Here is a 16092-nt window from a genome sequence, read left to right as displayed (position 1 = left end):
TACTCCTATGTACAAGAATATAACTACTATAATACTACTCCTATGTACAATAATATAACTACTATAATGCTATTCCTATGTACAATAATATAACTACTATAATACTGCTCCTATGTACAAGAGTATAACTACTATAATTCTACCTCCTATGTATAAGAATATAACTACTATAATACTACTCCTATGTACAAGAATATAACTACTATAATACTACTCCTATGTACAAGAATATAACTACTATAATACTGCTCCTATGTACAAGAATATAACTACTATAATACTACTCCTATGTACAAGAATATAACTACTATAATACTGCTCCTATGTACAAGAATATAACTACTATAATACTGCTCCTATGTACAAGAATATAACTACTATAATACTACTCCTATGTACAAGAATATAACTACTATAATACTGCTCCTATGTACAATAATATAACTACTATAATACTACTCCTATGTACAGGAATATAACTACTATAATACTACTCCTATGTACAAGAATATAACTACTATAATACTAATCCTATGTACAAGAATATAACTACTATAATACTACCCCCTATGTACAAGAATATAACTACTATAATACTAATCCTATGTACAAGAATATAACTACTATAATACTACCCCCTATGTACAAGAATATAACTACTATAATACTACTCCTATGTACAAGAATATAACTACTATAATACTACCTCCTATGTACAAGAATATAACTACTATAATACTGCCCCCTATGTACAAGAATATAACTACTATAATACTACCTCCTATGTACAAGAATATAACTACTATAATACTACTCCTATGTACAAGAATATAACTACTATAATACTGCTCCTATGTAAAAGACTATAACTACTATAATACTACCTCCTATGTACAAGAATATAACTACTATAATACTGTTCCTATGTACAGGAATATAACTACTATAATACTACTCCTATGTACAAGAATATAACTACTATAATACTACTACTCCTATGTACAAGAATATAACTACTATAATACTGCCCCCTATGTACAAGAATATAACTACTATAATACTACTCCTATGTACAAGAATATAACTACTATAATACTACCTCCTATGTACAAGAATATAACTACTATAATACTGCCCCCTATGTACAAGAATATAACTACTATAATACTACCTCCTATGTACAAGAATATAACTACTATAATACTACTCCTATGTACAAGAATATAACTACTATAATACTACTCCTATGTACAAGAATATAACTACTATAATACTGCCCCCTATGTACAAGAATATAACTACTATAATACTGCTCCTATGTACAAGAATATAACTACTATAATACTGCTCCTATGTACAAGAATATAACTACTATAATACTACTCCTATGTACAAGAATATAACTACTATAATACTACTCCTATGTACAATAATATAACTACTATAATACTGCTCTTATGTACAAGAGTATAACTACTATAATACTACCTCCTCTGTACAAGAATATAACTACTATAATACTACTCCTATGTACAAGAATATAACTACTATAATACTACTCCTATGTACAAGAATATAACTACTATAATACTGCTCCTATGTACAAGAATATAACTACTATAATACTGCTCCTATGTACAAGAATATAACTACTATAATACTGCTCCTATGTACAAGAATATAACTACTATAATACTACCTCCTATGTACAAGAATATAACTACTATAATACTGCTCCTATGTACAAGAATATAACTACTATAATACTACCTCCTATGTACAAGAATATAACTACTATAATACTACTCCTATGTACAAGAATATAACTACTATAATACTACTCCTATGTACAAGAATATAACTACTATAATACTACCTCCTATGTACAAGAATATAACTACTATAATACTACTCCTATGTATAAGAATATAACTACTATAATACTACTCCTATGTACAAGAATATAACTACTATAATACTGCTCCTATGTACAAGAATATAACTACTATAATACTACCCCTATGTACAAGAATATAACTACTATAATACTACCTCCTATGTACAAGAATATAACCACTATAATACTACTCCTATGTACAAGAATATAACTACTATAATACTACTCCTATGTACAAGAATATAACTACTATAATACTACTCCTATGTACAAGAATATACTACTATAATACTACTCCTATGTACAAGAATATACTACTATAATACTACTCCTATGTACAAGAATATAACTACTATAATACTACCTCCTATGTACAAGAATATAACTACTATAATACTACTCCTATGTACAAGAATATAACTACTATAATACTACCTCCTATGTACAAGAATATAACTACTATAATACTGCTCCTATGTACAAGAATATAACTACTATAATACTACCTCCTATGTACAAGAATATACCTACTATAATACTGCTCCTATGTACAAGAATATAACTACTATAATACTGCTCCTATGTACAAGAATATAACTACTATAATACTACCTCCTATGTACAAGAATATAACTACTATAATACTGCTCCTATGTATGTACAAGGATATAACTACTATAATACTACCTCCTATGTACAAGAATATACCTACTATAATACTGCTCCTATGTACAAGAATATAACTACTATAATACTGCTCCTATGTACAAGAATATAACTACTATAATACTACTCCTATGTACAAGAATATAACTACTATAATACTACTCCTATGTACAAGAATATAACTACTATAATACTACTCCTATGTACAAGAATATAACTACTATAATACTACTCCTATGTACAAGAATATAACTACTATAATACTACCTCCTATGTACAAGAATATAACTACTATAATACTGCTCCTATGTACAAGAATATAACTACTATAATACTACTCCTATGTACAAGAATATAACTACTATAATACTACTCCTATGTACAAGAATATAACTACTATAATACTACCTCCTATGTACAAGAATATAACTACTATAATACTACTCCTATGTACAAGAATATAACTACTATAATACTACCTCCTATGTACAAGAATATAACTACTATAATACTACCTCCTACGTACAAGAATATAACTACTATAATACTGCTCCTATGTAGTTACTATAAATACAGAGGTGATATAGCAGCTCTCCTTGATTTTCTCTACTCCAGTGTCTGCATGGAATTCCATGTGTTATTTGTCTATAAATGTGCAGATAATCTCTCCATATCGGGATACTGTACATGTGTGTGAATGTAACTGTATTATTGTACTCATTGATATTATTTGGATTTCAGTCTTATTTATTCATGAAGGAAAATCTCGGCCTCTCTAAATTTTCTGAGGATTTGGTAAAAAACATTCTACATAAAGGAAGGACAGGTGTAATGTCATTCTGGGAAAGCCTCTTCTCTGTAGATACTGGTCGCTCCGATCCCAACTTAATGACTGTCCTGGAAGAAATCACTCATACAGGTAAGGATAGTCTATCACTAGTATTACTCTTCATTGTAAGAATTTGCTGTAATCTGCCATCCGTAGGGTTGCGCGATCAGCATCGGAAAGAATCGGATCCCGATTGGCGATCAAGCAAATTTCACGATCTCGATCGACTGGAGAATGATTGGAAATTGGATTTTGAAATCTCAAGATCAGGCTCATCCCTAAAAGTGACTTTTCCCATAGAGAAGCATTGACTAGGGTTGAGCGATCGGGAAAGATCGAATCCCGATCGGCGATCGAGCAAATTTCACAATCGCGATCGGGATCGGCTGGAAAAAGATTAGCTAAATCCTAACCATCTGAATCTATGAGGGCTGGATTAAAAGGGTTATTTAAAATAAAGCCAAGCCATAGCGTGCACAAAGGAACAGTGAGGATTTAGCCCTGCTGTGGATGTATTTGCGGATCATGCTGGAGAACATCTCTAACCAGTGCAGGGGATTATTTTTTAAAAAATACAATTCATGCAAAACCATAAATTCATGGAATTATTTTCTTCTATGTAGGCGATAACCTTGTAGAACAGATCGTATTGGATAAACATGGACCGAATTTGTCTACAGAGATAAAAGGTAAATGCTGGAGGTGATTGAAGTGTGCTCAGTGTGAACAAAGCCATGTACAACAAGACTTTCATAAAGGGCAGCAAAGATGGCCGCATTCAATGTTCTTGGTGAATCTTTCTCAGTGTGATATAAGGATGATCTATGGAAATGATGAGAAGGTTATTGGGGAAAACTGGACAACTGAGCGGGGAGCTTTAAGCACCCTGTTGGCTCCTCTAACTTAGACACAAGATGAGGTAGGGTTGGAGGTAAACAGGTTCTGTATGGTATCCTGCCCACAGATGTTACAGCTGGGCCCAAGATCCTATACATTCCAGCTTTTTCCAAAAATGCTCCATTGGTGATGGATCTGGTGATCGGAGGAAGTGTTGTAATCTGGTTGAGACCTTCTCGGAAGGTCTTACTATGTGTGGGCAAGCATTATCCTGCTGAAATAAGCCAGTTAGAAGTCCTGCCATGAGAGATAACACATGTGGTGGCAGGATGTCCTGCACATATCACTGACCTGTATCACTACCAAGCATGACGAACTGACATACTGTATGTGATGGCTACCCAGATCATTAAAACCGCAGGGGACAGTGTGTTGTTCAACCGCAAAGGCGGGATTGAAGCGGTCACCATGAGGCCACCATACTCAAACCCAACCATCATCAAACAGAACCTAGATTCATCACTAAAGACAATACGGTCCAGTATGCCAAAGTCCAGGTTTCTTGTTCATGGCATCACTGAATGGTCCTAGCTGTAAATGGAAGGAGATGTAATGGATGCCGTGACACCAAATTTCCTGGAAATGGTCCAGGCAGAGACATGGGTTTGTAATACGCCATCTGTGTCTTTGAATGTAAGTATAGATATGTCTAGTAGTCAAAGATCTCTTACCAAAAGGTACACTACCCAAAAGTAGCCTCTAAGAACTTAAGGTACAAAAATCACGTTTACACTCTCTTGTGACAAATCCAAGTGTCTAATCAGACCACACCTCTAATCATTTACATATCTAACATAACGGCATGTCCAGTTTTGCAGCAATCCAACACATCTGGGTTTAGTATTTCGTATGTCTAAAATAATTGTAATTCTTTCATAATATTTATCCTATTGACCGATTTAGATTCATCCATTAATGTCCTTCCTCTTTCCAGAAATCCAGAGGCTCCACAAAAACCACCTATGGAAGAAAAACCAGCTCTTGGTGGAAAATAAGCCACCTGGGTCCACCTTCGAGAAACAAAGCTTCAACATTTTTGAGCGTTATGTAAAGGTTGTTGTTATCTCTAGAAATGAACGAAAGTTAGAACCTAAAAATGAGCTCACAACGGTGGGGACACAACACGAGAAATACATGTATGAAAAAAGAACTGCCCAGGAATGTATACTTAACAACAAGCTATTCCGATGGTGTGGTCAGCTAGGATGTGAACCCCATACAGTGATGGTCAGGGGGGTTCCAGGCGTGGGAAAGACCACACTGATGCAAAAGTTTGTCTGTGACTGGGTCAATAGAAAACTTTATCAGAGATTTTCTTTTATTTTTTTCTTCAAATTCCGGAAGCTTAACCAACTTCATAAGGTCAACTTGGAGATGTTGATCCTTCAAGAATACCCACATTTGGAGAATCATCTTGATATCATCTTACAGAATCCAGAAGAGCTGCTTTTTATCTTTGATGGCTTGGATGAATCTGTTCACCAAATGGATTTCTGGTCAAATAAACTATTGAGCAACGTTAAGCAGGTGGACAGTCTTGATCTTATTGTGGTTAGTCTGGTGAAACAGTCGCTTCTCCCGGGCTGCTATGTGTTGATGACCAGTCGCCCAACCAAACTGGCATCAATAGGAACTGGAGTTTTCCAAAGGGTATTCGAAATCATGGGCTTCTTTTCCAAGGAAAGGGAAATTTATTTTCAATCGTTTTTCGAAAACAAGGAAATTTCTGATACAATTTTCAAATATGTGAAGGAGAATGCCACCTTGTACACGTTCTGTTACCTCCCGTCCTACTGTTGGATCATCTGTACTGTATTATCCAGGAGCTTCCAGACCACAAGTAGTGACCAGCAGGTGACATTATTACCCAGAACAGTGACACAACTCTTTGCCATATTTGTCGCCAACATTCTGTCCAATCACAGCCTGGATAAAAGTGACGCTCAGAAGATCCTGCAGTCCATTGGATGGATGGCACAACATGGAGTCATGAACCACAAGATTATATTCGATGAGCGAGATCTGGGCTCCTTCAATGTGGACACTTCTTCTCAGCTACTATCAAGTTTTTTAAACGAGACTGACCAACCTCCAAATGTGAACTTTTCGTTCCTACATCTTACGGTTCAGGAGTTCTTTGCAGCCTTGGTTCACTACATGGACTTTAACCAAGAGAAACTTCAGAAGTCCCTTAAGGACGCCCAACACTATGATGATAACCGTGGTGAAATATTTCTCCGTTTTCTCTGTGGCCTTTCAGATGTATCCACTGGGTCCATATTAAAGAGATATTTGGGAGCGTTGTCTACTAGAACTTCAGAGATCATCATTGAGTGGCTGCACAAGACCATCCATGAAACGTGGAGGGAGAACGAATACAAAGATGATAACAGAAAGCTCTTGTCAGCATTTGTCTATCTTTTTGAGACCCGAAACACGAGTCTTGTTTTGCAATCTTTGGGATCACACAAAAGTTTTGATTTTTCCTATGTCCCTTTGACTCCTTTAGACTGTAGCGTGTTTCCATTTATACTGGAATCCTGTATCGAGACAGAGAAGCTTAATCTAGAATCATGTAGTATTCAAAATGAGGGGCTAGGAAGACTTTCACGAGCCCTACATACTATAAGGGACCTCAGGTAAAACTTTTTACACCTTATTATGACAATAAAAGGGTCCTTTTATCAGGAGCCGGCCTCCAGTTCAACATTTTGGGGTATATCATTCCATTTTGAGATTTTTTTAGAATTGATACCAATATTTGTGACTGGTGTTAGAGTGTTCGGTGGGAATGTAGCGATATACAACTGATTTTAAAAGGGCTGTCCGTGCAAAAAAAAAAAAATTTTTTAGAAATCATACTCACCTGTCCCTGGTGCTCAGGTGTCGTCCCAGCACAGTCCGATCCTTCTCCTGGGCTGTCTTCTCAAAGTGAGACTCCTTGGCAGATGTGATGTCACGGATCCCTTTTTCTGAAGTCTCTGATTGGCCTCAGTGGTCACGTGTGGCAGTAACTTCACCTGGAAGACAACAATAGACCGAAACGACCGGACTGCACTGGGAGGCACCAGAGCACCAGGCAAAGGTATAAGTTTTTTTTTTTTTCATCTTCCCTAGCCTATGTAAAATATAAAATTTTTGCCTGAACAACTCCTTTAAGTTTTTTTTTCATCTTCATGTCTTCAGTGGGTTTTTTTTAACATGGACCTCCACCAACTCCAACTCTCTGCATACTTCATTAGATGATGCTCCAGTGATTCTGATGCAATTGCAGTTTTTTCTCTATCTCTGACCATGCCCAAGCAATCATTTCTGTTGAGCACAACTATGCTTTCTACTGTCATATGCAGATTCCCAGACTATCTGCTCCAGCCCAGGGCCGCCCAGCTGACAGTAGAGTGTATGATTGTGCTGAAACTAAGGCTAAGTTCACACGGGAGGCTGATGGGTGGATTTTGGCACCAAGAGTGATGCGGGGAGCCGCGTCACTCTCGGCTCAAAACTCGCCTGCCACAACTGTTGCGGTTTCCGACAGTCGCGGCTTCCCCCTCCAGAGTCGGCTCAAATGAATGGGCTGACTCCAGAGGTTGCTGCTGCCAGGCGGACGCTGTGTCTCAACGAGCCACAGAATGCGCCTGAAGAAAGGACAGCCCGCTTCTTTTTTCTGTGAGCGGAAAAGTGTAGCCTGGTGGTTTACATAGACCACCATTGTGAGGTGGCGGATTATGACGTGGCTTATGCGCCATAATCTGCCCCCTCTGTGCCTGTCGAATGGACCCTAACAGAAATGATTGCTCAGGAATGGTGGGGGCTAGAGAAAAATTCCAACTAGAATCAATGGAGTGGCTTCAATTGAAGGATACATAATAAGTTCCACTTCCAGTTTGTGACATTTTTTGCTTTAATTTTCTTACTCAATACCGAACACAATTTTTTCTTCACCTATTTACATTTTCTCTTATTATTTTTAGCCTTCGTAACAATAGTCTGAAGGATGGAGATGTTCACCTCATATGTTCTGTATTAAGTCAACCAAACTGCAAAATTCAGAGGCTGTGGTAAGTTCCTAGTTACCTTCTTAAGCCGTCCGTACTGTACATAGAGATACATGTTGGCCGACCATCTACTCCTCGTGGGCTTCTCTTACCTCTCCCACAAAGGCAGATGTTGGTGGACACTAAGATTGGGAAGTTGGATTTCCACTGCCCAATCCTTTTGTTTTTGGGAAGAAATATGCAAATAACTCCTCCTTGGTTATAACAGTGAATCTGATGTAGCGCCACCCTTTGGATTGTAGCGCTCTATAGACCAATGCCTGGCTTTCCTCAAACCTAATGGTATAATCTGTGAATAACACCCAGCTAGAATATCTTTTCCATAAGGAAGAGGATCCTATAGGACCATTGTTTTTTTTTTAATACCTTCAGGACTGTCTATTTGCGATCACATGTACATTTTCTGAGAGAAGACTTGTCTAGCGCCTGTCTCTGGATCCCTGTGTTCACATTGTAGCCCTAAATCCAGGCCTGTATCTGGGTATGTCTGTATAGTGAAGAGTCTCAGCTGAATAAGGTTGCCTTGTGAGGGTAGATGGGCTCTTTCTTGACCAAACTGTGAACCAAGAACCTCACAGTTATATGCACAGATAGTGACTATACCAGTAATGCAGATACAATGTCACATACATAATCTATGGATAGGATTTGGCGCCCTCTACAGACTGCTGCCGCATTTATTGTATTTGCTGCACAATTGGACTAGAGAGCCTTAATATGCATCAGATTTATCATCCAGCCCCGTCATAGATTTATGGGAGTTTTGTTCTGACTTCCATAGGAAGGCATGGAGTTCTTTGCAAGCTGAAAAAATCTGCTTCAGGAATTAGGAAACAGTTTTTTGACACTTTTTTTTTACACGATGCATTATTTGTAACATTTTTTCACACATTTTTTGTCCAGAACACTGTATGGACCTGGAAAAGTCTCTTTAAAAAACCACTAGAGGTTTTTGAAGCAGTTTTTGCAAATACCACGTCAAAAAACGTGACAAAAAACTGCATCATTTTTTTTTAACCACCCATTGACTTCAATGGTTTTTTCTAGGCTGAATCCACCTGTAGATAGGTCATGTCACTTTTTTTTCCCACTAGCTGAAAAAAAAAAAACGCTACAGGAAAAAGGCTGAGTTCACATGGCGGATTTTGGCACAGAGTCCGCGTCAAATCACGGACCAAAAAAACACGCTTCCCATTGAATTCAATGGGAGCTGGGCATTTCCTTTTTCCGCAAGCAGATTTGTTCTGCTCGCAGAAAAAAGAAGCGACGTGCTTTATCTTCCTCAGCTGAATCAGCCACGGGAGACCGCGGCGCGTCACTCCCTCCGGACTAAGCCCATTCATTTGGGTCTAATCCGGAGTGGAATTCTGTGATTTTTTGGTCCGGAATCTGAGGTGGCATCCCGCCTCAAATTCCGGACCAAAATCCGCTGTGTGAACTTAGCCAAAAAACTGCTAGTGACTCCCAATGAAATGAATGGGAGGCATTTGTTTCAGGCGGATTCCGTGTCAAAATCTGCCTGCAAAAAACTCTGAGGGTAAGTTCACACGGTGTTTTTTTGGTCTGGAACCTGAGGCGGAGGCTGCGACTGAATGCCGGTGCACTGTACTCCGCTCTGGATTAGGCCCAATAAATGGGCCTAGTCAGGAGGAGGGAGTGTCTTCAGGTGGATTCACGAGGTGAATTGGGATGAAGAATGAGCATGTCCGTTTGATCCGGCTCCCGGAAAAAAGAACTGACCAGCTCCCATTGATTTCAATGGGAGCCGTCTTTTTGGTCAGACTCTGTGTCCCAATTCACTGTAAAGACCAGTGTGAATTGGAAACTCAGAAGGGAGGTAACTTGGGACAATTTCGACCTGATCTGCCAAATGCAAAAAAACTGCACGTTTTCCAGTATCTATAGAAAAAAATGAATATATATATATATATATATATATATATATATATATATATACAGTATATATATATATATATATATATAATATTATATTATTATTATATATTTAAATTATCTTCCTAATTGTTCAGAATGATCATATATACATTTTTGCTCCTTTATTACACAGTTTGGGCAGTAATAGTCTGACCCACAATTGCTGTCCTACATTGGCATCTGCTATAACTATAAACCAGTCCCTGAAGATGCTTGACCTGTCATATAACAACCTATCAGGACCTCGGTTCAGTGAGTTGATGGCCGCTCTGTCCAGTCCAGCCTGCAGGATACAGGAATTACAGTGAGTATAGATCTTATATTGTCTATCAGTTTAACCCTGTCTCATTCCTAATACAGCTATTAATGTTAAAAAAGGGGTTTTAAAAATAATTTTCCCCAGTTTAGATTAAAAAATAAGCAAAAAAAAAACCAAAAAAAAAAACCAAGTCCCATCTATTCAAATATAAAAATACTTGTTCCCTACTGTGAACTTTGCAAAGGGAAAAGGAAATGGCCAAATGACTGTTTTTCATGTCCCCCAAAAAAGTAATTAAAGCTGAGGCTGTTTTACCATACATTGAATGAAGAAAAAACAACCAGGTCGCACAGCATGCCTAGAAAACCCTCAATAGGGGGCGCTCCAGACCACCATGGTCCATCTCTAGGAGACAGGAAGTCATTAATTATTTTAGGCTTTGTGGCAATAGTTGTGATTGCAAGATTTTTTTGTATTTTTTTTTAAAATAAGGATAATAACAAAGAAAATTAACAACATCAACTATTTTTTTTTTAAAGTGTTTATTATAAATCAGCATTTACACAACGGGCCATTTTCTGGCGACACTTTCCCTTTACAGAAGTTTACTTTTTTTGGAAATATTTTACACTATGTGCTGGAAATCAGGGCAATAGAAAACTACTGCACATGTGTACTTGTAGTGTGCTGCACATTTTTTCTGAACAGCACACCATGTGGTCAGGAGTGGTATTGTAGGTAATAAAAAAAGTCATCATTGCTAAATGAATTTGATATAATTTGATATAGGCTTATATAACTGATTTAATTAAAAAAAATACACATAAGAGTAAAATGAGTAGGTACCCCTGGTGGTCATTCAGCGAAGACAGGAGTCTAAAGTGCAGAAATGTAATATAAACATTGTTCCTCCATTATATCTGCCTTGTTCTTACAGTCTGAGCCGATGTAACCTGACAGACAGCTCTTGTTCTCAGTTGGCCTGTCCAATAAGTAAAAGCCCTTCGCTCAGGACCCTCGATCTGTCTGATAATCGACTGGAGGGGTCTCGGTTTAGAGACTTGATGACAGCTTTGTCAAGCCCGACGTGCAGGATAGAGGAACTCATGTGAGTATATTTATCACAGAACAGGTAGACATTGTCGTCATCATAAACAATGGATTGGATTCTGCACAATTGTCTGGTAAAAGCACTGGACTTTCTATTAAAGGGGTTTTTCAGGTTTTGGATATTGATGACCTATATACATCAGATTGGTGGAGGTCTGTAACTAAGGGATTGAAGGTCGAAGTCAGTACAGCTTGCTTTACAGTAAATGCGCCCAACGTGCAGGGCATGAGCAGTGTACTGACTTAGACTTTACTGGGTACAATTTCCATTTGCCATAAGGCTTAAGAGATTTGTGCACTTATTCCCTTAGTGTCAGGTTGCAGGTGGGGGAATGGAGGGTTATAAGGAGAATGAGGACCTGAAAGTCCCCAAAATCTTGCTCGTGAATGGAGCACTCCATTCCTACTATGGGCCTACAGAAGCTACAACTACATAACAGTGAATGGAGCACCAATTGCACACCGCATTGGCGTTCCATTCACAAGGAGGCTTTAGGGAGACTTTTGGTACCCCATCCTCCTGATCGCTGGAGACCCGGCAGTTGGACCCCCAGTGATTGGACACTTATCCCTTATCTACCTGAGGATTGGGGATAATGATGTCACAGTTGCGTGGTGGCTATATGGCACTCTTACTTACTTTAGATATTATATGGAGGTTTTATTTAGGCAATGTGTGGCTGTAGCATTTGGACACTAAATGGCTCCATTTGGGTATGTGTGTATGTGTGAAATCTAAACCATATTCTTTGTTCACATGCAGACTGAGCTGTGATGGCAGACAGATGGATACGTCCAGTATCCAATTAGCATCTAATATATCTAAAAATCATTCACTTCGGAAGCTTAACCTGTGCGGAAGTAAGCTGGTCGGCCCACTTTTTGCAGAGCTAATGGATGCCCTGTCCAGTCCATCGTGCAGGATACAGGAGTTGATGTGAGTATTACATTTCCTTTCCATCCGTTTTAGGTCAAGAGTCCCGTAACCCCTGTATATATGTATTAGCGAGTGACGTTTACCTCACAGATGGGCTAAACCCCATTAAGAACCTTTTTCTTAGCAAGATCAGAGAACTTGCTAGAAGAATGTTGATACTATTGCAGACTAGGGGTGAACGAGTTCATCATGAGTTTTCCAAAAATTTTGGGTTTGGCCAAACTTGAAATTTTTGAAGTTATCCATGCATGAATTATTCTTATGCTCTGGGATGCCTGAGAAGCAAGAGAATAATAATTGGAGGCCCTGGAGACGTCACCTTTCCTTACATCCCTGACATGGAGATCGGTGGATCATCTGTAATGGATTGGTGGCTCATCGGAGAGGTGAGTCGTCTTTCTTTTGTTTTTCTTCCCAGTCTAAGTAACCCCTTTAAGAGAATATTCACATGGATTTTCCATGAGGATATGGAGCAGGAAGGGATCTATGTCACCGTGCACATGGAAGGCTAGAAAAAAACCTTGTCAAACCCTATCCAAAAAGCACCGAAACAGCATTGTAAACTTGTGGCCATTACTAATAACCTGAGCTAAAATCTTGTAATGTGTCCAATTCTAAAACCTCTGAGTCAACAAACGGTCAGTCAAGAAATAAGACATGAACTATTCTTACCCACTTTCATCATCCTTCAGTAGACTCAGGTTTTTGATTTCTCAAGAATTTTTTTTCACGCTCTTGTGAGCCTTAAGATAATGGAATTGATAATCATATGGAACAAATATATCATATAGCTATCTGTTTCCTGCAGTTTGAAAGACACGGGCTTGACAGATGGGGCTTGTACACGACTGGCAATGGTGATAGGCAATACCCAGTGTCTGAGGAAGCTCGACCTTTCGTATAACAACCTAGCTGGTCCTCATTTTGGTGATCTGATGGCCGCTCTGTCCAGTCCAACTTGCGGGATAGAGGAATTACAGTGAGTATAAGAGACGGATTTACAAGTACAGATGTGTCTTTTCTTACCTTACCTCATGGCTGGACAATATCCAAGAGATGAGCATGACATAATCTTACAAAGTGATATGTTCTCTTATATGTCTCTGTCTTACATGTAACACTTTTTCTTCTGATGTAAAGAAATCGAAAATCTTCCCTCTGATTTTAAGAGCTTGAATAATAATCCCACATTGTGTCCAAAAACTAAAACCATAACAACCATGAAGCCATAATAATTACACTCAGTATCTCTCATCTTTGCCAAAACAGTTTTCACTACGCTGTGCTGAAGAGACCTAATCAGATCAAAACAGTGCTGTCCACAGCTGGGATTCTGTTCCTTTTGGAATAGAATAAATTGGTTTAGCATATCCTTGCATCATGCAATAGACGTGAAAAAGCCATGTTTGATGTTTAAGAAGGCTACCCCTAGAGGGCAGTAAACAGAGGCACTGTTTTCCTATTTACATCTTGGAAAACAGATTTGCATATTCTTCCCACAATCCCCAGCGGAACAAAAATGGCTTGGTAAGACTCCATACGTCTGTAAAAGGGCTCTCTCCTCAAGGATAAATATTATCTCCAAATATTGCCATAAGAGCCCAAATAATAATCCTATATATTGTCCAAATAATAGTGCCATAAAAACTCAAGTAATATCAGACATTGTCCAACTAATAGAACCCTAAGACTTCAAATTATAATTCCATATATTGCCAAAATAATACTGCCATAAGAGCTCACATAATAATCTCATCTGGTGCCGCATAGTAGAACAATAGTCTCAGATAATAATCCCCGGCAGTGTCCATATAACACCTGATGTATGTCACTTCCAGGCTGGAGAGTATCAGGCTGACAGATGAATACGTCTCATCACTCTTATTGCTGAAGAAAAGCAAGAACCTGAAATACCTGGATCTGAACCGCAATTATATCGGAGACAATAAAACCAGACAAATTAGGGAAGAAATGGTAACGTCACCGAGCCTGAAGGATCTCAGGTACATTATGTAGTAGGAGAAGCAGAGGATCATCACATGGGCGCCATCTTTAATGGACTATACTGCAGTATTACAATACCTATAGTCTAAGGGATAACTTTCTGGCTCCACTTAGGATGTCAAAGCATAAAGGAAACCCCACAAAACACGGGGAGAACGTAACACGGCTATGGCATTGTAGATAGAAACTTTTTTTTATTCAGTTATGCTAGACCCGATCCTGTTAGAAGAGCCATGGGTTTGATTTATGTCCAGAGAGTCCGTGTCTCTTAGAATATAACTAATACCGGGGCCACACGGTGGCTCAGTGGTTAGCACTGCAGCCTTGCAGCGCTGGAGTCCTGGTGTTCAAATCCCGCCAAGGGCATAAAACCATCTGCAAGGAGTTTGTATGTTCTCCCCGTGTCTGCATGGATTTCCATCCCATATTCCAAAAAAAAAAAAGACATATTGATAGGGAAAAATGTACATTGTGAGCTGTATGTGGGGCTCACAATCTACATTTAAAAAAAAAAAAAAAAAAAAAAAAAGAATATAACTAATACCAAAGGACCAATAACTGAGCCTAAGACTCCCTCAACTTCCTGTGCTCCCCTTGGGTCCTCTTTGGCCATCTTCTGACCTCTGGGGTGAAGCCTATGATTGGATCTTGGCAATCACTTTGGGTCACTGATATAATGACACTTACAATAAAAGCACCTTGACATTGGCGTGGCCCCATGTGACTGCTGTGACCCAATCACTAGCCTCAACGGTCACCCGGGGCCCGTGATGTCACTGCAGAGACTAGAATATGGCAAAAGAGAATCCCAAGGGAGTATCAGTCACCATGATGGGGCCCAGGTTAGATGAGGGAAGGTTTATGTTTTTGCACCTCCCCTGGGCCTTCACTTATTTTATTCTGGTTTGGACTGTATAAAGCTGATGGATGAACCTTGCGGATAGTCAGTAAAGAAACCCTGCGAGGTTCGCCCGTCTCTATATTATACCTAACATGTCCCCATTCTACATTTCTATGTCACTGAAAATATTGCATTGTGCTCCACTGCCATATTATCGCTGCCTGAAAAAGTTGAATCATATCTAATTTTATCCAAAATTTTCTCGGTTGAATCCGATAGGATATTACCAACTCTAATCTCATTTTTTTTCTATTTCTAGAATGAACTTCAAAAATATTTTGTCGCTAAGGCCTTAGCCAACAATTATAACCTCAATGGACGAGTTTATGGTACTGGGATCCATTGGAACTTTACCATGTAGATGTGAAGGGATTGTCCAACATTGTTGCTCGCATGCCACGAAAAAAAGGTTAACTCACGTTTCTATCTCATGAAGGCCCCCTGGGAATTGGACCACAGCTCAGCCGTCACTCCGTTTGAGGTCACCATTTCACCAATCACAGGACTCATTGGTGACCTCTAAACAAACAGCATGTCCCTGCTGAGACAACCACTAGGATGGGAATTGGGGAAAGAACGTGGCCGTTCTACTCTGGTTTACG

The 16092-nt window shown here is 38.7% G+C and overlaps 1 protein-coding gene across 1 annotated transcript; it reads left to right on the top strand.

Annotated features, from left to right (window-relative positions):
• Positions 1-3451: 3451 nt before the first annotated feature.
• Positions 3452-15851, top strand: LOC142214641 (NACHT, LRR and PYD domains-containing protein 12-like). The gene is made up of 9 exons (XM_075283579.1): positions 3452-3482; positions 4016-4081; positions 5224-6928; positions 8261-8347; positions 11476-11646; positions 12412-12585; positions 13394-13564; positions 14424-14559; positions 15750-15851. The coding sequence occupies exons 1-9, from the start codon at positions 3452-3454 to the stop codon at positions 15849-15851; spliced, it is 2643 nt and encodes an 880-aa protein (XP_075139680.1).
• The last annotated feature ends 241 nt before the right edge of the window (positions 15852-16092 follow it).

Source organism: Leptodactylus fuscus, chromosome 7 (genome assembly GCF_031893055.1).
Source record: "Leptodactylus fuscus isolate aLepFus1 chromosome 7, aLepFus1.hap2, whole genome shotgun sequence".
NCBI lineage: Eukaryota > Metazoa > Chordata > Amphibia > Anura > Leptodactylidae > Leptodactylus > Leptodactylus fuscus.
Note: the sequence above shows the minus strand (reverse complement) of the source record. Positions and strands in the feature narration are given on the sequence as shown.

Bases quoted from the DNA above. Each gene is read 5' to 3' on its own strand.
- LOC142214641 (XM_075283579.1), top strand. From the start codon at position 3,452: ATGACTGTCCTGGAAGAAATCACTCATACAG. The intron at 6,929-8,260 runs GTAAAACTTTTT...TATTATTTTTAG, and splicing joins CATACTATAAGGGACCTCAG to CCTTCGTAACAATAGTCTGA. The intron at 14,560-15,749 runs GTAACGTCACCG...TTCTATTTCTAG, and splicing joins GACAAATTAGGGAAGAAATG to AATGAACTTCAAAAATATTT.